This window comes from Lithobates pipiens, unplaced genomic scaffold (genome assembly GCF_037356315.1).
Source record: "Lithobates pipiens isolate NorthernLeopardFrog02 unplaced genomic scaffold, aLitPip1_a1.2 Scaffold_8, whole genome shotgun sequence".
Lineage (NCBI taxonomy): Eukaryota > Metazoa > Chordata > Amphibia > Anura > Ranidae > Lithobates > Lithobates pipiens.
In genome coordinates, this window is record NW_027507903.1 from 108,688,026 (window position 1) to 108,713,671 (window position 25,646).

Genomic DNA, 25,646 nt, shown 5'->3' on the forward strand with positions numbered 1-25,646 from the left:
CTGCATATGTTTCCCTGCACACAGGTAGAAAAGATGTAGCTGGATAGCCGCACTCCGAATTATTCAACTTTATTTCAAAAATATAATTAAAATCATAGCATCTAGGCTGGTAAACAGACTAACTGCACACAGGCTGGCAAAAATCTAGGTCATGTGACATCTGTATATCGATGAGGAAGAAGGTGCTTAGATGTTTCCTAATTCAAATAATTGATGTCTTCATCCATTTATAGAAATAGAAGGGACAATGTAAATGAAACAGTGTGTGTTTAACGCCACTTTAAAATAGCATAGGCTGGGGAATTGGTTATGGTCCTGATAGTGTAGTTCCGATGTCTAAACGCATTTTGAGACTGAGGCTCTTCTTCACCCCATAAACCTTGGCATTCAAAAATGGACACTCCTCAATACCAGTTAATGATACAGATATCAATATGAAACCTGTTCATTACTTACAACACTCAGGAGTTTGGTCAAGGATCACATGTAAGGAAAGTGGTGGCTCATCTGTTCGGGGCGCCAGCCCCTAAAAATTCCAAATGGGTATTTTGTTTGTGGATGGTGTTTCACCAGCTGCCACTGTGTAAGGATAAACCTGTGTGTTTGCAGGCTTGGATTAACAATTTAGAGATAGATTAGATTAGAAACATTTAACAAATTATCGCTTCTAAGAAAAATTGTAAGGACAAAAGGGCCTTTGTGGAAGGCCGAGCGTGCGGTTGGGAATAAACGCCAAATTAACAGACATAGAAAACTCATGATCAGAAGGTTTCATATTGATATCTGTACTGGTATTGAACAGTGTCCACTTTTGAATGCCAAGGTTCCAGGACTGTCCCTGAAGTTAAGCCTCATTCTCGAAATACGTTTTGACAACACTATCTGGACCATAACCAATTCCCCTGTCTATGCTAAACTAAGGCTGCTTTCACACTGGGGCGGTATTCAGGCGTTACAGTGCTAAAAATAGCGCCTGTGTAACGCCTGAAAAAAACCGGCCCCTTTAACTCCAGTGTGAAAGCCGGATGGCTTTCACACTGGAGCGATGCGCTGGCAGGACGGTGAAAAAAGTCCTGCTAGCCGCATCTTTGCAGCGGTGAAGGAGCGGTGTATTCACCGCTCCTAAACCGCTCCTACCCATTGAAATCAATGGGACGCCGCTGCAGCGGCGCTTTGCGGGCGGGTTTAACCCCTTTTCGGCCGCTAGCGGGGGTTAAAACCACCCCGCTAGCGCCCGCACACCGCCGCTAAAACGACGGTAAAGCGCCGCTAAAAATAGCGGCACTTTACCGCTGACGCCGCTCCCGCTGCAGTGTGAAAGCAGCCTAAGGGGTTTTGCATTATATCATATGGATAACTGACTAACTTTGGTTATTCACATTTTAATTTTGAGCCTCAGTTTTCTATGTGTTTTTAGCTTAATGCATGTTTAATAAAGTTGTTTCTTTTTATAATTGTGTGTTTGCCTTTTAACATCCTTGCTACCCTTCCTTTTTTTGACCTATATTTCCTCTGAGATAGGCACTAAATGATCTTCAGTAACCATTTTACATTTAAAACTGAAAAGTGAGAACCTCTGCACTCAGCCCATAAACATACGATTTACCAATAATAATCAAAATCAAAGAAGCTCTGCCCACCAAATGATCACAATACAAGATATATGGTTTCAAGTGAAATAATGTTGCGCTTTACCTTTTTAAGGTTACCGTACATGAAAACAACAAAAAAAGCTATTTTCATGTGATTCTCTTAAAGTGCAATCACCATCATAAACTTAGAGAAGCTCCAATCTTCTGAGTAAAAAATAAGTCAGCAGTTACAAAAACTGTAGCTGCTGACTTTAATAGTCACTCACTTGCCTTCAGGATCCAGCGTTGTCATCACCCGGGCTAGTTCTTCACTAATGTTTGGGTTCCTGGTGCCGGCATCTTAACTGTGGACACCCAGCTCAGTTTTACGGCTTCACTGCTGTGTGCCCACTGCACGTGATGCGATGCGCATTGTGAATGGTCCCGCAGTCTTCTCGGACCTGTGACACGTGTCCCAGATGACTGCGGGGAGGAAGGGGGAGAGGAGAACTTCCATGCCGATCCCCTATTTAACTATTATCAGCACAGGAAGTGAGGGGTAATCTTCCAGTGTAAACATTTGTTCTTGCATCGACTTGAGTGGAGGTTTACTTTCACTTTGTTGTGATTTTCAGTCATTTCCTTTTGTAAAGACACTGAAGGAAAATTCCCCTAATGGTGTCCCCCCTGACTTTTGCTCTCACGTGTTTGGGATTTACAGTAAGAAATGCTTTTTGTGCATCTCTAGGTGCTTGCCATATTTATTAATGTTTATAATGTTTTTTTCTGTTGCACTCTTATGCATAACAGACACCCTGGCCACCTGGTACAGAATGTGTTGCTAACTACGACTTTGATGGGAAAACGGACCAAGATCTTCCATTTACGAAAGGAGAGTTCTTGACCATTGTTGCTGTGACCAAGGTAAATAGATGTAAAAGGATGGAAAGATTCAAACATGGCTAGCTATATAGTAGGGATTAGCTCATGCACATGAGTAGTCTTTGTGACAGTTGAGTACATTTTCAGATTTTCATGCTTGCTTGAAAGTTTGTAGATGATAATTTTCAATAAAAATAGCACCAATTAAGAGCAAACCAAGGGTCTGTAGACAAAGGGCAATTGGAAAAAGGATGTAGGAGTTTGAGCACTTTGAACCAAAATATGCTCAAAGCAGTATTAACCACTTGCATACTGGGCACTTAAAGAGGAAGTAAACCCTGATGGGTTTACTTCCTCTTTTTTTCCCTGCAAAGGTAAAGCATAATGGACTACTATGCATCGCATAGTAGCTCATTATGTGTCACTTACCTGACACAGGAGCCAGCGAAGTCGCCGCTGTCCCCTGTAGTCCGCCGCATCCATGTTGCTGGTGGCGTCTCGCAGCTCCGACGAATCACAGCGGCGCAGCCGCGATGACGTCACTCCCGCGCATGCGCACGGGAGTCGCGTCTCGCAGCTCCGCCGCTGCCATACGGCGAAGCCGCGATGACGTCACTCCCGCGCATGCGCACGGGAGTCGACAAATTAGGCAAATCCATTCTTGGATATGCCGCATTTAGTGCGCCTGCGCGCCGCTGTCTACGGCGCATGCGCCGTAGACAGCGGTGCCCATTTTCGGGCAAATATCTCCTAAACCATATAGGTTTAGGAGATATTGCTTGGACCTACAGGTAAGCCTTAATCTAGGCTTACCTATAGGTCCAAGTTGTTTGGAAGGGTTTACTTCCTCTTTAAACACCCTTCCTGCCCAGGCCAATTTTCAGCTTTTGGTGCTCTCACACTTTGAATGACAATTACTCAGTCATGCGACACTGTACCCGAATTAATTTTTTGTCCTTTTTTTTCCCACAAATAGAGCTTTCTTTTGGTGGTATTTGATCACCTCTGGGGTTTTTATTTTTTGCGCTATAAATGAAAAAAGACCGAAAATTTTGAAAAAAACGCATATTTATTTGTTTCTGTGACAAAATTATGCAAATTATTAATTTTTCTTCATAAATTTAGGCCACAATTTATACTGCTACATATCTTTGGTAAAAATAACCCAAATTAGTGGATATTATTTGGTCTTTGTGAAAGTTAGAGAGTCTACAAGGTGTGGTGCGAATCGCACAAAATTGATCACATCTGATGTACTGGTGGACTATCTCACTTCTTGTGACCCGAACAAGCCAGGAAAGTACAAATACCCCTCAAATGACCCCTTTTTGGAAAGTAGACATTCCAAGGTATTTAGTAAGAGGCATGGTGAGCTTTTTGATGTCATTTTTTTTCCACAATTCTTTGCAAAATTAAGATTTTTCATTTTTTTTCCCCCCACAAAATTGTCATTGTAATAGGTTATTTCTCTCACATTGCATGTGTATACCACAAATGACTCCCCCCAAAAAATTCTGCTACTCCTCCTGAGTATTACAATACCACATGTGTGGGACTTTTTCACAGCCTGGCCACATAGAGAGGCCCAACATGCAGGGAGCACCATCAGGTGTTCTAGGAGCATAAATTACACATCTAACTTGTTGACTACCTATTACACTTTTGAAGGCCCTGGAGTACCAGGACAATGACACGTGGCACTGATGACAAATGGCACTGATACGTGGCAATGATGACACATGGCACTAATATGTGGCACTGATGACAGGTGGCACTGATGACAGGTGGCACTAATACGTGGCACCGGGGGCAGGATGGCACTTTAAAAAAAAAAAAATTCACACTTACGCCCGCTGCAGCCGTTCATCTCTCCCTCCTCACACGCTGTCTGTGTGAGGAGGGAGAGCGGCGCTGCGAGATGATCTCATATGTTTACATATGAGATCATCTCACATTGGCAACGCCGATCGCGCTGTAAAAGGCCGCTGTGATTGGCCGTTTACAGCGATCTGTGTTTGCCTGTCTCTGGGGGACACGGCAAACACATAACTTCCCCGGTGCACGCCCGCGGCGGCGCGCATTGCGGAAGTAAACATCAGGACGTCCAGGGATGGCCTCCCGGACGAAACGCCTGCTCTATAGCCGTCATTCGGCTATAGGGCGGGCGGGAGGAGGTTAAATCCAAAACCAAAAATGTATTTTATATTGCAGCATAACAATCATTAAATGTGTTGTTTACATCAGTTTTCTTTTCTTTGCCCTTTTCCCTATGCTTTTTCTTTTGGTGATCAGCCCAGTAATACACTTCCTGTATTAGTGAAACACAACTCTGGAGGAAAGAGAATAGGAGGCGCAGCAGCATTGTTAATCTGGTTTAGATACGCTAACAAATTTAAGCCAAACTCCAGCTCACACTTCATACTGTTAGCAGTTACAGCAAACAGTGTTTTTCTTTTGGGATAAAGGCGTTGTATGAATAAGTAAACACTGATAATTTAAATTTTTAATCACACCTGCCAGTGTTAAGTGGTTTGTCTCATCCATGTAAACTGATGCATTCTGCTGGCTGGGTCACCAGATTAATATAGTAGGTAGATACCCTAAAAAAGGAAACTAATACAGCCCTCACAGCTAAGACTTGGTAAACTGCAATATAATGTTTTCTTTTGGGTTTAATATTGCTGTAACATTGGACACCTGATATGCAGTGCACCAGCTGCTTCATTGCAGCCTCTGAAGCAAGCAAGTGAGGGATGAAGGTGTGCCAATTATCTGTATGGAACCATATATTACAAAAAGACAACCTTATTCATCAGAAGTTGTTTATAGAGCATAAGACGATTGTGCACTAGATTTATTGCTAGTCCTCCTTGGATTTAATGTATGGCTTTTTTTAAAAATACATTTGAACAGGGAAAGCCTATACACTCATACAGTACCTACAGATAAAGGTCATATACTTGAACGAACTGCACAGACAATTGCCATGGTGTATTTTATTCTCATTTATCTTAGATCTTTTAATTCAAATAATGACAGATGAGTCATCTGAAAAAAATAAGTTTACTCCCACGTTTGTCACCACTTCAAATCCATGAAATTAGAATCTGGTTGCAGATTAGGTGCCAATGAATAGAACTACATAGAGTATGCAGACGGTCTTATTAAATTTTTGGATATCTAGGGTCTGGTGTTCTTTCCTATTGACGTGTGTGGTGCCTAATGCCAAGTTTTAAAGAGCTCTTTGAGGCCCCCTCGGAAGGTTGTGGATGCCCAATGAGTCTGGCAAAGATTTAAAATCGGTAATTAATTAAATAAACTGATATACAGGGGGCATAGATTTCAAACAACTGATAATTTATCCAGTGTTGGCTGATGCAAAAAAATCAGTCCAAGAGCTGACAGTTTGATGCTAAAAGAAGCCTCCAGGAACCCCAAAATGTATTCGCAAGATTTGCAGGTAACATTTTCTATACTTTGTGTCCAAAATGCATGCATCTACAGTCAAAAGAAGATTGTTAGGTTTTAAGGTTGAATATATTTTTTATTTTATAAAGAAGAATAAAACACAACATAACAAAGTCATTATCACATAGAAATATTGGGGTGAGGGTGGAGGGGGAGGTATTGGAGGATTGCTAGGTTTTAAACTGCTTGGGAGATGTTGTCCAAAAAGAACATTAACCACTTACCCACTGGGCATGCAACTCTCCTTTTTAACCAGACCAATTTTCAGTTTTTAGTTCTCACATTTTTAATGACAATTAGTCATGCAACACTATACCCATATGAAATTGTCCTTTTTTTTCACACAAATAGTTTTCTTTAGGTGGTATTTAATCAGCTAGTTTTTACATTTTTTGCACTGTAAATGAAAGACCAAAAATTCTGTTAAAAAATGAATTTTTTTCTCAGTTACTGTTATAAAATTTTGTAAATTAGTAATTTCTCTTCATAAATTTTGGCCAAAATGTATACTCCTACATATCTTTGGTAAAAATAACCCAAATCGGTGTATATTATTTGGTCTTTGTGAAAGTTAGTCTACAAGCTATGGTGCCAATCACTGAAAATTGATCACACCTGATGTACTGATGGCCTATCATTTCTTGAGACCCTAACAAGCCAGGACAGTATAAATACCCCCCATTTTTGGAAAGTAAACATTCCAAGGTATTTAGTAGGAGGCCTGATGAGTTTTTTTTTTTTTTTTAAGTTGTAATTTTTTCCCACAATTCTTTTCAAAATGAAGATTTTTTTTTTTCTCTCACAAAATTGTCATATTAACAGGTTATTTCTCACACACAGCATATGCATACCAGCAATTACACCCCAAAACACATTCTACTCCTGAGTATGGCGATACCACATATGTGAGACTTGTATACAGCATGGCCACATACAGAGGCCCACCATGCAGGGAGCACCATCAGGCATTCTAGAGACATAAAATAATTCACATTCCCATTGCACACATTCCTGGATGAGCTCTCGAGTTTGGGTGCTGTAGCAACAACCAACTGGATACTGATTCAAGTCACAGTAAAGATATTTGCCAGCACACCATGGAACGACATAGATAGCGTCCAAACGAGTGATTTATTGCATGATCACAACACAAGGAGTGTGCCTCTCTCCTTGTGTTGTGATCATGCAATAAATCGCCCGTTTGGACGCCATCTATGTCGTCCCATGGTGTACTGGCAAATATTTTCACTAGGGGACATAAAATACACATATTTAATTTCTTGACTACCTCTTGCACTTTTGAGGGCCTTGGAGCACCAGGACAATGGAAACACCCAAAAATCTGAGGCATAATTAGTCTTTTGAACATGTCATTTTTTTTCCCACAAGTTTTTGGAAAATGTGGAAAGAAAATGAAAATGCGCTTTTATTTTTATTTTATTTTTACAGTTTCCCATTTATACAAGATTTCTAACAGGTTGCATGTACATACAAAAATGACACCCCAAAATAGATTCTCCTACTCCTCCTGAGTATGGCGATACCACATGTGAGACTTTTCCACAGCCTGGCCACATACAGAAGACCAACACGCAGGGAGCACCATCAGGTGTTCTAGGGGCAGAGATTTCAAATCTAATTTGACTACCTATTACACTTTTGTGAGGCACTGTAGTGGCATGGATGTGGCATAGATGAGAACTGATGTGGCGTGAATGAGGCATAAATGCACTGTGGATGGGGATGGATTGGGATGGATGAACCATGAATGGGGTTGGATGAGCCATGGATGGGGTTGAATGAGAATGACTGAGCATGAATCAGGATGGCTGGGGATGAATGGGGGTGACTGAGCATGAATGAGCATGGCTGGATGAGTGCAGGAATTATCACAGATTAGCACTGTGGGCACTACAGATCCAGCCCGCAGCGCTGCTGCAACCCCTGTCCTCTCACACTGTACTGATCGGTGCAGAGAGGGGAAGAGCTAAGCCGGGCATGCGCCGGCTTGTTTACAAGTGATCTCTCCATCATGTGAGTGATGTGTGGTAAAGGGCCAGTGTCACCAGCCCTTTACTGTCATCCATGATGCGCCGGGTCCTCTGGACCTGGCCATCATGGATTTTCCCAGGTGTGTGCCCCAGGGGGGCGCGCAAGAGCAAGATTTTTGGAGGACGTCATAGTACGCCCTCCCAAAGTTTTCGAGCCGCACTGTAGCTGTCATTCGGCTATGGCGCAGTGGTTAAGTAGTTAAAGCAAGACTACAGTTTGCTGTTGAACATATTGGCAAAGACCAGGCCTTCTGGATCAATGTGCTGTGGACTGATGAATCCAAGACAGTTGTGTGGCCACAGTAACAGTTTGGCCCAAACTGAAGACAGCATTTCAGGGGGAGAACCACACACAAACTGTGAAGCATGATGCTAGAAATATTAGTTTGGGGTTGCTTTTCTGCTTCGGGACTTAGGCAGCTTGCAGTCATCGAGTCGGCTATGAATTATGCATCGTATCAAAGTGTGCTTGATGGGGTTGTGAGGCCATCTGTCCAAAATGTAAAACTGGTAATGGAACAATAAACATGATGATGAATTAACAGCTTGCTGCCCACCCACAGTAGTGTTTTTTTTGTTTTTTTGATCACAAAAAATAAACTGTGGCGATCTATTACCACCAAAAGAAAGCCCTATATGTTTGAAATTATAACAGTTTCATTTGTGTACACTGTAGTACAGTGCTGAATAGAAGAAAAATACTCTGGTCATGAATGGGGTAAAACCTTCCGGAGCTCGAGTAGTTGGAGAACACTACCAAATCCACCTAGCTTAAAAACTAAGAAATAGAGGGTTCCTGACCGAAGCCCTGATTTGAATCCTATTGAAATATTTTGGGAAGAATTATAACAGGCAATTCATGCAAGGAAACAAAGATTCCTCTTGAAAGGAATTGTGCATGGAGGAATGGTCGGAGATGTCAGAGTAGTGGGCAGTTTGTCCAAATTACAAGAAGGAATTTCTGTTAAAAGGGGCCAATAACAGGAGCTTCTGAGGCCATGTGAGTAAAGTGTGCCATTATATCTTTTTATTTAGAAAAATTTATCTTTTTTTTTTTTTTTTTTTTTTTTATTCAAGCATATCACCTTCATCAGTGTACTGTAAGTTTGCCTGTTCAAATATATTGGAAAAAAAAGTCAACAGTGCCCATGTACTTAGTTTTTACCTGACTTTAACTTAAAAACTGAAACATACATATTTGTGATACATTATTTAATAGACTTCAAGATTTTTTTCATGTATAATTTAAAGCCCAGCTCTGGGAAAGGCTGTGCTTGCGTGTGTAAGGCTTGAGTCACATCCTGCGATTGCTGGACACTTGGGTTTTCATGCAATACACATAGGGCAGCCCATTCATTTAAAAGAAGTTCCTGCACCTTTTTTGAGTCTAAAGCTTGATGTGGTTTATACTGGCGCTTGCTGCCCATGTTTGGGGAGCCATTAACATTTAATGCAACCATGCCCAGGGATCATTTTTAAGTCTCCCGAAGTTGGGCTTTAAGGTATACCTGTAGTCTTGTAAAAAAAAAACATCCTGTAAAGGAGATGGGTAGGGAAGGTGGGTCCTAATTAGTTTAAATGATGGCAGTTTAAAGCGAAGTTCCTCCCAAAAGTTGAAGCTCTGCTTTATCTGACTCTGTCCCCACTTCGGGGAGATCGTGGTGCGATCACTCTGAAGTAAGCCCCACCCCCACCGCCATCCCCCTTTGCTGGGCTGTTCAGAAAGTGCAGCGTGCTTCACGCATGTGCAGTAGCGAACTGGCTGTATAACCGCAAGACTTCACTGCCGGGTTCCTGTAATACATAGGGCGGCGGCAGCACCAGAGAGCGGATGGAAATATTGACTGCGGTGCCAACATCGCTGGATCCCAGGACAGGTAAGTGTCCTATTACAAGTTGGCTGCTACAGTATGTGTAGCTGCTGAATTTAAGCTTTTTGCTGGGAGGGCAGACCTCCTCTTTAAGGGAATTTTGAAAGGAGAATTTTATTCTCTCCAGTAACGTTTAATCCTGGTCGAACATATCAATCAGACTCCCTTTGCTTAGTGAGTGTAGAAATCTTTTTTTGAAATCTATTGTGCTTTTTTTTAATTACGAATTGAATCATCAAAACAATAATTTGGTGTTTGCTGCAACATTGTACAAATGAACAGTTACTGTGCCTTGTGTTGTCTGAGAAAGTGTAGTGTTCCTCCTTGCAGTTTGTCACCAAATTATTTTAGTCAGCTCCATGATAGTGTTTTTGATTAAGACGAGACAAGTGTAATTTAGGTAAAATGATCAATTGCAAAAACTTTGTACAGTTTGTTATTGAGCAGCTACACATTTAAAAAAAATATCTTTTTTTTTACAGGATCCAAATTGGTACAAAGCAAAGAATAAAGTGGGGCGTGTTGGATTCATACCAGCCAATTATGTTCAGAAAAGAGAAGGTGTTAAAGCTGGGACCAAGCTCAGCCTAATGCCGTGAGTACCAAAAAGGCACTCCTTGTTAACCACTTTTAACCTACCATTTTATTCCTCATGTCTGCATGCTGCCTTGTACTAGTCAGGAAATGTCAGTGCATTCTCCTACTTAGGCTGCTATAGTTCTGAGACACTGCATAGAACTTCATATAGGCAACGCTGTATCAAGACAAAGTTTTCGTTTGACTTGATTTGCCTGAAACAAGTTTTGACTACTCTGCAGAACATCACATATAGTATGTTAAAAATGTAAGCAGTTGTAAATTTTAGACATGGAAATATGAACAAAGCAAATCTTTCCATAATGTGTACTTGTCTCAATCCAGAGCATTAAGTGTCATTTCTGCCTGCTGCCTCTTTCCTCTGCTATCTGCATTAATCGCTTCTGACAAGTGTTCTTGACATCTATAGAAAAAAGGACAGGGAAAGGAGTTCAGCTGATTGACAGCCTCTGCTCTGTTCCTGTGCACAAATTGCGGGTGGGGGTTGTCTCTATCCTCCAATCAGCACTCAGAGCCTTCTTCACTGAGCTATGCAGAGTGTAACGTTGGCTCTCCGCTCCATTTTTTTTTTCTGACCGCTCTGGCTTTATAAACTCTGCGCTTTGAATGGAGGTTAAAAGAAGACTGCAGGTAAACAGGTACAACTTGTGTAGGATTTGTGTAATCTGTGTATCATCGGAGGCCAGTCACTTCACTGAGTATATGTAAGTGTTTACAACCACTTTTACACATGACCTAAACAAAGCGTTCACTGTAATGCGAGGAAAGCAGGCTTTTTTCTTCATACAACCTCAGCACTGGATTAAATTACTTCTGCCAATTAGATGAAAGCATGGAAAGTTTACAATGCGGTTTTCCCCTCCGTTGTTCTATATGTGTTCAGCACTATGGTGGCAATTTATGTCCTTTTTATGTATGCATGTTTTGACGGCGTTGGGGGATTATTTGCTAGGCAGGCAGGTGTCCTTTCCATTGAGGTTCTGAGGCGTTAAAGGGAACAGAGAAAATTAAGTTGCTAAAACATGTCACAAGTTTCACATCATTTTCTTATTGCATATCTATTTCTTTTCACAGCTGTGTAAACTATTACTATCACTTCTGTAGTAGTTATTCAAGCAAGATAAAGTCAAAGTGAACTTTATAGCTCTCGGACTGAAACAGTGAAAATGTTCTCTGAACACCTATATTAACCTAAACCCTTAAGCTTTACTCAACACGTAGGGTGCATTCACACTAGCACTCTTAACTGGTTCTGAGCGTTGTTCAACCCCTTGGGCCAGTTTGTGTAGTGTGAGTTACCCAAACCGCGTCCAGGACAGGTACAATTTGCTACATTGTTAGTCCAAACCATACCGGAGCACAGCTCCCCTCATAGAGGGCTGTTTAGTAAAACAGGGATCACTGGTCTGGGTAGCAGGGGAGTGTGCCTAAGAACACTTTCTTAGTAGTGGGTGAGTGGGGACAAACAAACTCAGGTGCAGTTCAGTTTAACTGGCCCAAGTGTGAGTTCACCCCTATAGCGAAAGACCAGGCTAACTATTATTGCTCAAAATGCTGTCACCCCCTCTCCTTACCTATGCTCCATAGCTTGTATATAAGATATATGTTTATGCTCTTTATGATGCAGGCAATAGAATGAAAGCTTTGTATTTTCTGAATGAATGGAGAGGGTGGAGAGTATGACGACACCGCCCCACCTCTGACCTTATAACTATGTAAAAATATACCATGTCTGGAATTTGTCTGTTTTTAAAAGCCTACTAAATTCATTTGTGTGGCTCTGGGTGTGGTTGCCACCATTTCATTGTAACAGAAAAATGAAAATGCTGATAATGGTATTTTGAAGGAAACCAAATACCAAAATTGAATTAAAAGATCCATGTATTATTTTGTACAATTAAAATGATACCAGGTATATAAATGGACCATCTCCATATACAATTCCATAACACATTTAAAGCTTCTTTAGCAAGGCAGTGGTCGTCTTGGAGGTGTGTTTGGGGTCGTTATGTTAGAATACTGCCCTGCGGCCCAGTCTCTGAAGGGAGGGGATCATGCTCTTCAGCATGTTGGCATTCATGGTTCCCCCAATGAACTTTAGCTCCCCAGTGCCAGCAGCACTCATGCAGCCCCAGACCATGACACTCCCACCACCATGCTTGACTGTAGACAAGACACACTTGTCTTTGTACTTCTCACCTGGTTGCCACCACACACGCGTGGCATCATCTGAACCGAATACATTTATCTTGGTTTCCTCAGACCACAGGACATGGTTCCATTAATCCATGTCCTTAGTCTGCTTGTTTTCAGAAAACTGTTTGTGGACTTTCCTGTGCATCATCTTTAGGAGACAACAGCCATGCAGACCAATTTGATCTAGTGTGCAGCGTATGGTCTGAGCACTGACAGGCTGACCCCCCCCCACCTCTTCAACCTCTGCAGCAATGCTGGCAGCACTCATACGTCTATTTCCCCCTGGATATGACGCTGAGCACGTGTACTCAACTTCTTTGGTCGACCATGCCGAGGCTTGCTCTAAGTGAAACCTGGCCTGTTAAACCGCTGTATTACCTTGGCCACTGTGCTGCAGCTCAATTTCAGAGTCTTGGCAATCTTATTATAGCCTATGCCAGTGATGGTGAACCTTGGCACCCTGGATGTCTTGGAACTACATTTCCCATGATGCTCATGCACTCTGCAGTGTAGTTGAGCGTCGTGGGAAATGTAGTTCCAAAACATCTGGGGTGACATGGTTCACCATCACTGGCCTAGGCCATCTTTATTTAGAGCAACAATTATTTTTTTCAGATCCTCAGAGGACATTTTCATGTAGGGGTGTACTCACTTTTGTTGCCAGCGGTTTAAACATTAATGGCTGTGTGTTGAGTTATTTTGAGGGAACAGCACATTTACACTGTTATACAAGCTGTACACTCACTACTTTACATTGTAGCAAAGTGTCATTTCTTCACTGTTGTCACATGAAAAGATGTAATAAAATATTTACAAAAATGTGAGGGATCTACTCACTTTTGTGAGAGACTGTATATAGTGCTGTCAGAATAAATGAATTTAAAGGGTACTCAATCACTACCTTTTTAATTCATAAAAAGAAATGGTATTAAGGCAGGGCTGCATGTTCTGTATCAACTGGGCCAAATATTTGTCTATGTATTTAAAATGCAGTCTAATAAAGCATTTTGTAGTGTTAGCATATTTTAACTGGTTGGCGCCGGCTGCACGCAAATATGTGGCCTCTTGGCAGGTTGACTCCGAGCGGCTACATATATTTGTGTGAATTGATAGTATACAGCAGTGCCGAGAGTGTGCTCCTGGCACAGTTACTGGCGGCTAAAGGAACGCTTACGATCGCTGCTTGCGATCGGGAGCTTTCTGACTTTGTGACTACTATGACAGCCAATCATGGGAGTCGCATGATCATAAACCCCACCTCCCGGCATCCTTAACACCTTAAAGGGCTGGGAGGGGCCGGCTCAAAGGGTTTAAGCATCACCAAATGTAAGCTGACCAATTAATGGTTCTATGTGATGCTTGAGTATCCCTTGAGGGCAAAAAGGGTGACATGGCCAATCTTCTTGCTTCTGCAAACAGGCAGATTTCTCCCTACTCACTATGCTAAAGCCAACCATAGATGACTCGAATCTCAGCCTGTCCCTGCTGACCCAGTCGAGATTCAAATTATCTATGGCCAACTTTTGAATAGTGGGTGGGGAGAAATCTTTTTTATCTTTTTTTATTTTTTCATCATCGAATGACTTGGGTGCAACCAGCATGAGGTTTTGGCATGCGACTATTGCCAGCAGCTATAGGCGCTAGCAATAATAACTGCGTTCTCCCAGCAGGGGTGGCTTCCCCTGCTTGGAGACCAGAATAGCTCGGTGGGAGAAATTCTCTCATCAATGCTGACTGCAATTTGTGGTTGCAGGAAAGAAAATCGCATCGTCTGGTCATATGCATTTTTGTTTTCTTCTGTGTCGGACTATAGCTAAACCTTGTGGACCTGTGGTTTGTCAGGATTTTAAGTTGCACCTGTCATGGCATCTTTCTAGTGAGTGATTTATATTTTGGTGACTGGGCCTACATCTAATTTTTGTTAGACTGCGTCACCTACCTTAAGAATACACAAAATATACACAGTTAACAAATCCATAGATAACAATACACATGATTTTAAAATTGGGAAGAACTTTTTCACTTGAAGGCAGAGAGACCAACCATATCAATGACATCAAGTGTTTTTTTTTTTTTTTTTTTTTTTTTAATCTAGGGAAATTCTAAATCGTCTTTTTTCCTGTCCTGACATTTATGTATTATAGTTAGAGGTCGACCTATATATTGGCCGGCCGATATTTGGCATTTTTTAATTAATCGGCATCGGCCGATTGTGTTGATAAAAAATCAGATTACATGTTCAGCACGACTTGCAAAAGACTTCTGTAATAGAAGTCAATGTAAGTTGCCTGAAGACATCAGTGAAGGACTTTCCTCCTCTCTGGGCAGGCTGCCAAGAAAAGATCAAAGTGATACAATGTTTCTTCTTCTTCAATGGGCTGAACTCTGTGTGTAGAAGTTCTCAGTTTAACCATTTAAAGACTAAATCTTTTCTGACACTTGTTGCTTACAAGTAAAAATCCTGTATTTTCTGCTAGAAAATCACTCAGAACCCCCAAAAATGATATATTTTTTTAGCAGAGACCCTAGGGCAGTGATGGGGAACCTTGGCACCCCAGATGTTTTGGAACTACATTTCCCATGATGCTCATGCACTCTGCAGTGTAGTTGAGCATCATGGGAAATGTAGTTCCAAAACATCTGGGGTGCCAAGGTTCGCCATCACTGCCCTAGGGAATAAAATAGCAGTTGTTGCAATATTTTATGTGACGCGGTATTTGCGCAGAGGTCTTTCAAACGCAAGTTAGCCCTTTTTTTTCGTCCAAAAGTTTTGAGTACCTGTTTTTGTGTATTTAATAAATTGTTTTGTTTTTTTTATATCTAAATTATACATACAAGTGAACTGATTGGAGGTTTGTTTTGTTTAATAAATGTGTAAGAAATTTTCTGCATCACTTATTAAGGCTGCTTTCACACTGGATTGGGCAGGCGTTGACAGTAAAACGCTGCAAGTTTTTTAGCAGCGATTTACGGTCATTTTAGCCCCGCTATTCGGCTGCTAGCTGGGCAGTGAAGCACTACTGCAAAATCGCATTGCATGCGCTTCAGCAGTGGTGACCATTCATTTCAATGGGCAGGAGTGGTGGAGGAGCGGTTTACACCGCTCCAAAGATGCTGCTTGCAGGATTTTTTTAATGTCCTGCCAGCGCATCTCCTCATTGTGAAAGCACTCGGGCTTTCACACAGACTGCAGGGGAGCCGTTTTGAAGGCAATTTACAAGCACTATTTTTAGCCCAAAAACGCCCCAGTGTGAAAGGTGTCAAACTTAGATTTTATGAGATGAAGGGGGAAAAAAAAAGGGGGAAAAATAAAATAAAAAGCGGCCTAACATATCGGCCCAAAAAAATTGGCATCATATATCGGCCATCGGCCGCCGCGATTTCTACATATCTGCATCGGCCAGAGAAAAACCCATATCGGTCGACCTCTAATTATAGTATTTATGGTTGTGTGTATGATCTACCTGCATAGATAAAGCAATTAAAAGTTGGTAGTGGGCGATAAAGGCTGTCTGTCAAACCTTGTGTTCCTAGATTTCCTGCGCATTCCTGGGTAGCGTTAATAGGTAGGGTTTTATTTTGCTATTCAACTTGGTTATTCTCTAATATCCAAAGCGGCTTGGTAGCCAACTCATTGCATACTTGATGCAACTATTTTGATTTGTTGAAACTATAGGCTGTGTTGCACAGATGACAGCTAACAAGAATGTAAAGTAAATTAAAGCTCTTTTCCAGAATGTCCTAATATATATGTGCGCTGTACCAGTGGCGGCTGGTGCTCAATATTTTGGGTGGGCGTCAGCAAACAAACATGCCACCCACTCGCACTCAACGCCACAAACCGCAGGAGATGGACAGTGGCGATCAGTGGACTACCTGGCAAATCTTTTCTCAAGACCCACTTCCTGATTGGTCGGGAGGAGAAGCAGGAAGACGTTCTGGGTCTTCTGTCACACAACTGGGTGGGCTCAGGACCTTTTTTTAAGCCAATTAGAGCCTCAGGCTCGAATCATGTGCTTTAAAAAAAAAAAACCCATTGAAATCCATGCGGCCAGCACCCTGCATGTAAATTAGGGGCCCCGGGTGCATGGATTAGGGGAGCAGTCGCCACTGTGCTGTACGCCTGCAGGTCTTGATGCTCAGTTGCCACTGCAGTAAAAAAGGGTATATTTATAAAGCGGTTTATTTCACTTGTACTAACTATCCACTGCAGGAAAAATCTTTCTGATGTACAGTAAGATTTTTTTTTTCCCCCTTTCTTTAAGCACTAGCTGCCTGAGGCAATTTTTTAATTGTTTACACGTTAAAATCAACTTTTTTGCTGAAATTACTTAGAACCCCCAAAAATTATGTTTTTGGACAGAGTCCTTGGGGACTAAAATAGTGGCTATTGCAGTTTTACTTGTCACACTATACTGTAATTATGTAGTCCTTTATCAAACACAAATTTTCCAGAAAAAATACACTAAAATAAATATTAATAAACACAATATATTACATAATATTTGATCTAAATGATAATGTTGCATTAAAGCAGAGCTCTACAGGGACATGGCCTAAAGCACCATGTGTGCGGACATCTTTCTTTGCAGCTCCATTATCAAATCTGCATAATCCTGTGCAATCCTGTGTACCTGCCTCTGTATCTCTACTGATTTCCTACCTGGCAGCTTTGTTGAAGTCCCCTGCTCCTTTCTGTGCATTTAGTGGATGGGAACTCGCAAGAAGCGTGGCCAGAATGAATATCACCACACGATTTGGCAAACCGTCTGCGCAGAAATAATCTGCGACTGGTCTGCTTCCCTGAGCTGGTCAAGGGGTCTGACCTGGTATCCTTCCTGGAAAGTTGGTTTACCCAGGAATATGGGAAAACCTACCTGTCCCCTAGCTTTGTCCTGCAAAGAGCCCATAGAGTTCCTGGCAGACTGCTCCCTGAAGTTAACCCATCCCTCACCATGGTTATCTGTCTACTCAACTACCAGGACAGGGACACCATCCTACGCGCTGCTAGCCTGAAAAGGAGCCTCAAGATCAACAACGCAATGGTGTCCCTCTTCTCTGATTACTCTGCTGCTGTTCATGCATCAAGGACCAAATACCAACATGTCAAGCAGCTTGCTCTGGGGAAAAGCCATTCAATACTCCATGTTATTTCCTGCCACATCGTGGGTCGTTTACCAAGGTCAGGGGCATTTATTTTAAACCCCCAGCGAATGCCCTCTCCTGGCTTGAATCCCTGCAACAACCTGGTCATTTGTCTGACCTGGCACCTGAACTGGACTCTCCTTTTGGTAGTGAATCCTACCCCTACTTTTGTCACTTCCAGCTTCTGGAATTGTTGCAGAGATAGGTACTCAAAAAAGAGGATATAGATCGCCATGTGGGAGACTATGCTGCTAAGGTTACTTTAATTTTTGATCACTGACTGATCTAACGTTTATTCATTGACTTCAGCTGTATAGGCCAGATTCCCTTCCATTATTAGCTGCTTGGGGTTTAGGCTCACTCCTTGTTTTTTGGAGCTGGGCAGGTTCAAACTCAGGTAGAGGAGCCCTTTAATTTTCTAAGGTTCAATATAATTTTCCTTACTCCACCATGTCTAAAGTCATGTGCATCTCCTGGAATGTATGGTGGTTAAATTCCGAGTTTAAAAGTGCTTTGTTTGATTTCCTCAAGGTACATAAACCACATATCCTGTGCCTGCGGGAGACTCCTTTAATGGGGTCCAAAGTCCTTGCTGTCAAAAAGCATTGGGTGCTGTGCGGCTATCATGCCTCCTATTCTAACTATGCCTGGAGTGTGTCGATTTTAATACGTAAAGGACTATGCTTCTCCTGTGAAAAGGTTGTTTGGGATCCAAAGGGTCGATAGATTTTTCTCCTCCTGTACAGTATATGCAGTGCCCTTACTACTAGTGGTGCTTTATGCGACCCGTATTGTTCACTTGTCAACTTTACCAAAAATTGCAACCCTCATTGTCGGAGACTTTAACTCAGTGTTTGACCCAAGTCTTGACCGCTTGAGGCCTCTTCACTACGAATCTACAGTTGCGAAAAAAAGTATGTGAACCCCTTTGGAATGATATGGATTTCTGTACAAATTGGTCATAAAATGTGATCTGATCTTCATCGAAGTCAACAATAGACAATCAGTCTGCTTAAAATAATAACACACGAAGAATTAAATGTTACCATGCTTTTATTGAACACACCATGTAAACATTCACAGTGCAGGTGGAAAAAGTATGACTAATGAGACTCCTAAACTGAGATCTCCAAGATCTCCAAGAGCTAATTGGAGTGAGGTGTCAGCCAGCTGGAGTCCAGTCAATGAGATGAGATTGGAGGCGTTGGTTACAGCTGCCCTGCCCTATAAAAAAAACACGCACCAGTTCTGGGTTTGCTTTTCACAAGAAGCATTGCCTGATGTGAATGATGCCTCGCACAAAAGAGCCCTCAGAAGACCTACGATTAAGAATTGTTGCCTTGCATAAAGCTGGAAAGGTTTATAAAAGTATCTCCAAAAGCCTTGCTGTTCATCAGTCCATGGTAAGACAAATTGTCTATAAATGGAGAAAGTTCAGCACTCTGCTACTCTCCCTAGGAGTGGGCGTCCTGTAAAGATGACTGCTCAATGAGGTGAAGAAGAATCCTAGAGTGTCAGCTAAAGACTTACAAAAGTCTCTGGCATATGCTAACATCTCTGTTAGCGAATCTACGATGCGTAAAGCACTAAACAATAATGGATTTCATGGGAGGATACCACAGAAAAAAAACATTGCATGTTTACAGTTTGCCCAAGAGCACCTGGATGTTCCACAGCAGTGCTGGCAAAATATTCCGTGGACAGATGAACCCAAAGTTTGAGTTTGGAAGAAACACACAACAATGTGTGGAGAAAAAGAGGCACAGCACACCAACATCAAAACCTCATCCCAACTGTGAAGTATGTTGGCGGGAGCATCATGGTTTGGGACTGCTTTGCTGCGTCAGGGCCTGGATGGATTGCTATCATTGAAGGAAACATGAATTCCCAAGTTTATCAAGACATTTTGCAGAACTTAAGGCCATCTGTCCACCATCTGAAGCTCAACAGAAGATGGGTGTTGCAGCAGTGTCAATCCCAGACCTACCGTGCTCTTTCCAGGCTAGATTACACCCTGGTGACATCAGATCTAGCCTCCTCTATTCATGCGGTCTCATAGTGCAAACTATATCAGATCACTCGGCTCCTTTAAGCTGTTGCTAGTGGCCGACAGTCATGATGACCGCTGGTCACGAGCGATCGCAGGCATGTGAGGCAGAACAGGGACATTTGTGTGTAAACGCACTAATCCCTGTTCTGTGAGGAGAGACAGATCGAGATCGTGATCCAGTTCCTAATAGCTAGGAATCATGATCTGTCATTTCCTCTAGGTCAGTCCCCTCCCCCTACAGTTAGAAACACACACAGGGGACACATTTAACCCCTTGATCGCCCCCTAGTGTTAACCCCTTCCCTGCCAGTGACATTTTTACAGTAATCGGTGCATTTTTATAGTACTGATCGCTGTATAAATGACAACTTTTGTGCAAACAAATCAATATATGCTTATTGCTATTTTTACTACCAAAAATATCTAGAAGCATACATATCGGCCTAAACTGAAAAATTCACTTTTTTTGGGAAAAAAAAGGGATATTTATTGCAAAAAGTACAAAATATTGTGCTGTTTTTTTTTTTTTTTTTTTTTTTTTTTTAAATAAAACCCGCATCAAATACCACCTAAAGAGAGCTCTATTTTGTAGGGGGAAAAAGGACGTCAATTTTTTTTGGGTGTAGCGCCGCATGCCCGCGCAGTTGCCGAATCGCAAAAAATGGCCTTGTCATTCAGCAACCAAATCTTTTAAGGCTGAAGTGGTTAAATGACTTTAGCCACAGGACTCATGCTGGTACCCTTGTATGCAGATTGTTGTTCTATGCCGGGTAATTCTGTTACAATGGAAAAACGGTGTGGCCCCGGATATACAAACCTTTTACCGCACGGTGAATAAAATATTGCCCATCTTCAAGCTCATTTACCATGGCAGAGCCTGCCCTAAAAAGTTCAAGATCTGGCAGCCATGGCTAGGTTCAGTCACTTGTCGGGTACTCTGACAGCCTTGGCTTCCAGTAATCAGCAGAATACAATACAGTGTCTTTAAAAAGTATTCATACTCCTTGACATTTTCCACATTTTGTCATGTTACAGCTAAAAATGTGAATGTATTTTATTGGGACTTTTATAGACCAACACAAACTGGCACATCATTGTGAAGTGGAAGATAAATGGTTTGTAACTTTTTTTTTTTTTTTTTTACAAATGTCTGAAAAGTGTGGCGTGTATTTGTATTCAGCCCCCCTGAATCAATACTTTGTAGAACCACCTTTCACTGCAATTACAACTGTAAGTCTTTTTGGGGATGACTCTACCAGCTTTGCACATCTACAGTGACATTTTTGCCCATTCTTCTTTGCAAAATAGCTCAATCTCTGTCAGATTGTATGGAGAGTGTCTGTGAACAGCAATTTTCAAGTCTTGCCACAGATTCTCAATTGGTTTTAGGTTTGGACTTTGACTGGGCCATTCTAACACATGAATATGCTTTTATCTAAACAATTCCATTATAGCTCTGGCTGTATGTTTAGGGTTGTTGTTCAAACAAAGGAAATCCACCCAGGCTACGCTCCGTACTTCAGAGTCCTCCTTAGAAGCATCTCTGTATTGGGCTCCATCCATATTTCCATGTAATCTGACCAGCTTCCCTGTCCCTGCTGAAGAAAAGCATCCCTACAACATGATGCCGCCACCACCATGTTTCACGGTAGTGATCAGTGTTAGTTTTCTGCCACACATAGCGTTTTGCTTTTATGCCAGAAAGTTAAATTGTGGTCTCATCTGACTAGAGCATCGTGTTTTACATGTTTGCCCTGCATGGCTTCTCGCAAGCTGCAAATGGGACTTTTTATAGCTTCCTTGTAACACTGGCTTTCTTCTTGCCACTCTTCCATAGAGGCCAGTTTTGTAGAGTAGATGACTAATAGTTGTCCTGTGGACAGATTCCCCCACCTGAGCTGTGGATCTCTGCAGCTCCTCCCAGAGTTACCATGGGCCTCTTGGCTGCTTCTCTGATTAATGCTCTCCTTGCTGGCCTGTCAGTTTAGGTGGACTGCCATGTCTTGGTAGGTTTGCAGATGTGCCATACTCTGTTTTTGGATGTTAAATTACGCAGTGCTCTGTGAGATGTTGAAAGCTTGGGATATTTTTTTTTTTTTAATATAACCTAACCCTGCTTTAAAATTCTCCACAACTTTATCCCTGACCTGTCTGGGGTGTTCCTTGGCCTTCATGATGCTGTAAGGTTCCCTAACAAACCTCTGAAGGCTTCACAGAACAGTTGTATTTAAACTGAGATTAAATTACACAAATATGGACTCTATTTACTAATTGGGTGACTTCTGAAGGCAATTGGTTCCACTAGATTTTAGTTAGGGGTATCAGAGTAAAGCGGGCTGAATACAAATGCACGCCACACTTTTTAGAGATTTGTAAAATACTTTGAAAACCATTTATCATTTTCCCTCCACTTCACAATTATGTGCCACTTTGTGTTGGTCTACCACATAAAATCCCAATAAAATACACATTTGCATTTTTTGGTTGTAACATGACAAAATGTGGCCAATTTCAAGGGGTATGAATACTTTTTCAAGGCACTGTAACTGGAAGGGGCAGGTTTTGAACGAAATCTGGGTGTTTGGCGAGCTTTAGTTGTGTCCTCATGCTCGTATAATCGTAAGAGGCAGAGCACTTTTTTGCACATAATTGTGACTCCTCTTAGTTCCCCCCACCTTCTCATTTGATTAACATTTGCAGTAGAACAAGTATTGAGAAGCGCAGTGAAGAGAGGATTAGGGTGGGCATAGAACTGTCCTACTACATACCTATTTCCTGACACAGGATGAAAGTAGTTCCTACACAAAACGTTGTCAGTGAATGATTACATCACCTCGCACTTTAAATAGCACCCCCTTCATCACCTCCCACCAATAATAAAGAGGTAATGGAACAGACTGTGCAAGATGGCATATGGGTAATATAAGAGATGAATAAATCATACTGTGACATATATTTGGAAGTATGCATGAACATTTTTTTTTAACAATTAAAGAGTGTTTGAAATAAAAAATAAAAAACGTTTATTCTGATTTAAACTGTTTGTTTGGATTATCTCCACATTGAGTCCATAGGCAGTAAGTGTATGGTTTTTGTAGACAGACTCGCCTAAGCTCTACCGCATGTTTATAAGATGATGAATAACGGTGCTCAGACCGTTGTGTCCCACACATCAAAATTGCAAAAATTGCAAAATTGCAAAAAGAATGCTGGCCACTCGATTGATTATTCTTACATGTTTATTGAGCACAAACGGCAGTGAGACATGAAAACGCTAACATTTTTCAGCAAAAGCCTTATAGCATACAGATTTACAATAAAATCAAGTTTATATAGGAAAAAGTATCCATTCCTCCAAAAAAGGGGGCGGTACAATCCAGTTTAAAATAAATGAACAATTAAGATCATGTGAGGTTGGTAGAAGTCCATGTTTTTGTATGGCAATAATAATGAAACAGTGGATTTACTGTATTTCTGTAGGTTTTGACTTTACTTTTAGTGACTCCCTTCGTATACCTTAATTCTCTTAGACAAGTGGAAAAGTTTGATCTTGAGAAATCTCCTTGTTATCTGCAGATCTTGCTTGTACAACATAAAACTTTGTATAAGTTTTAATTTTGTTATTTACATCTGTAATATTGAGCACGTCATTGTTATCCAGGTTGTCGCATACTATCTTGACCATTTTATTTTTTATAATTCATCTGTCGTAGTCTGAGATTTCCTGCAGCATCCTATCAATCTTTGTCTTTGGTAGAGTCACGCCTATTTGGATCTGTTCCTTTTTTTTCCGTGTTAGTTACCTGTTTCTTTATCTTTTTGTCCTTTGCCCTTTTGCATACACATTCCAAAAATGCTTCCACTTGTACTTCCTTGTGCACAATAGTCATACTTGCCATTCTCAAGTGTGTTCTGTAACTGCCGTACCTGCATTCAGTAGCTGCAATGTCCAAAGTGCCGGTGTCTATTACTGCAAAGGTTTCAGCAAACAGGTAAATATTCAATTACTTGTGAAGTGTTGTGTGTAAAGCTGTGTGTACATCAGATCGTGGGCTGAAAAAAAAGTCAGCCATGAATAAATGGATTTGACCACAGATGCATCCATGCAAGTGAGGTGGATAGAGGCATCCCTGCTGTATTTTGAGGGCGGAGGCTCTTCCACAGAACACACTGATCAGCACTGCAGTGACTGATCAAAAGAAGGTTTTCTAGCAGTCCTATTTGACAGAAGGATCTATTAATCAACTTCCATTGAACAGCTAGGGCAACACACAGATCGAAATTCCTCCAGTTCCTTCCCGGCTCTAATAGGGAAACCTTGCATTTGACATGTCATGTGATTTGCGTCCTCACAAGTCGGACCTCATGTTGCAGCAGTGTGAACCGAGCCTTCGCGTGATATTCAATTAGTATGTTTATCAAATGCATATATAGTCATTGGGGGATGGATTTCTATATCACACTTACATGTGGGAGACTGGGATTGGCAACAGTGATAATTTGTAATGTGTCTAATCATTATCTTAGCCTAAACAATTAGTCATTTAACAACATATTTGGCTCAAATCAACAAAATGTGACCAATGAGTGTCTCTCATTGCATCTGTGATGTGCAACCCGAGCCCATCATCTTTTGTAACGCACACAAGAAATTTTCCCCGTGACTGAATTTTGTATATCGGTACATGGTGTCCTTCATATGTGCTGCTTAATCTACTGGTACAAATATTTACAGTGGACTTTTTCATATAGGGAAATTCAAGCCTTTTCTTTTTTTTATTGTAAATGCACTAAAAATGATTGTCTAGTGAATGGTGTAGAAACAATTACTGTTCATTGTTTTGATTGTTTGAAAGCAGAATAAATCATAATTCCTTGTGCAGCCAAATGCACCTCTTCTTTGAGGGGAGTTCTCTATCCGCACATAATGTTGAACAGTCTTTTTGGGGCACTGTAAACCGAGAACAATGCAACTCCTCCCAAAAAAATTTCAACCAATCCAATCAAAATGACAAATATATTGGTAGGTGAACCTGTTTGCCGGCATATTTCAAAGTGGGGAATTCAGGATCCATGCTTACAGGCCTGTAAAACAGCTTCCATCTGGTCAGGTCCATACGCCCTGTGGAACTGGCAATCGTCCTACTATAAGCATTCCTCCTCCTGCTTATGCTAAAGGCCCATGGTCACTTCAGCAGCACCAGTGATCATTGGCACCCCTGCCTGCAGCATTGCTGGTTGTCTTCCCCTCCTCCCCCTTCCACCGTCTGCAGCTGCTGCTGGGGCACATTTGGGAGATTTCAAGATGGAGAGCAGTGGGAGGCTGGTAAACCTGTTTACCAGCTACCCCTACTTTTCAGAATCAATACTCCTGTGTTCATTCATCACTGGAGAATAGTAATTTTTATTTACTATGCTTCAATTTGTGAAAAAAATAGGAGTCTCTATACAGAGACTTCTATATATATTTGTTTTCAGTCTCTTTCTTGGTCTCAAGAAAGAGACATTATAGAAGTCTGTTTAGACCCCTGTTATCTCACCAAACCAAAACGCATGTAAAAAATCTTAAAAATAAAATTGTACCTGTTAAAAAGAATAAAAAAAAAAAAATAGAATATATATAATGCCTTGTACAAAAAAATATCTATGTGTATGTGTGTGTAGAGAGAGAGAGAGAGAGAGAGAGAGAGAGAGAGAGAGAGATTTTGTATGTGTATACACACACACCCCTTGTTCACATTGGGAATACTACAGCAAGGCAGTGTTTATCTGCACAGGGGATGTACAGGTGCTCTCTGCAGGCAGTCTTATCCAT

General features: G+C 41.5%; 1 protein-coding gene across 2 annotated transcripts in view; it reads left to right on the top strand.

Annotated features, from left to right (window-relative positions):
• CSK (C-terminal Src kinase) overlaps positions 1–25,646 on the top strand; it is a 178,227-nt gene that overhangs the window by 108,973 nt on the left and 43,608 nt on the right. The window contains exons 3-4 of one of the 2 annotated variants that reach the window (XM_077471049.1): positions 2,382–2,495; positions 10,326–10,438. In XM_077471049.1, the coding sequence (XP_077327175.1) occupies positions 2,382–2,495; positions 10,326–10,438 (227 nt within the window). Of the gene's footprint in view, positions 1–2,381; positions 2,496–10,325; positions 10,439–23,669; positions 23,824–25,646 lie in introns of those variants that run through there. The other variant, XM_077471050.1, reaches the window with a different exon arrangement.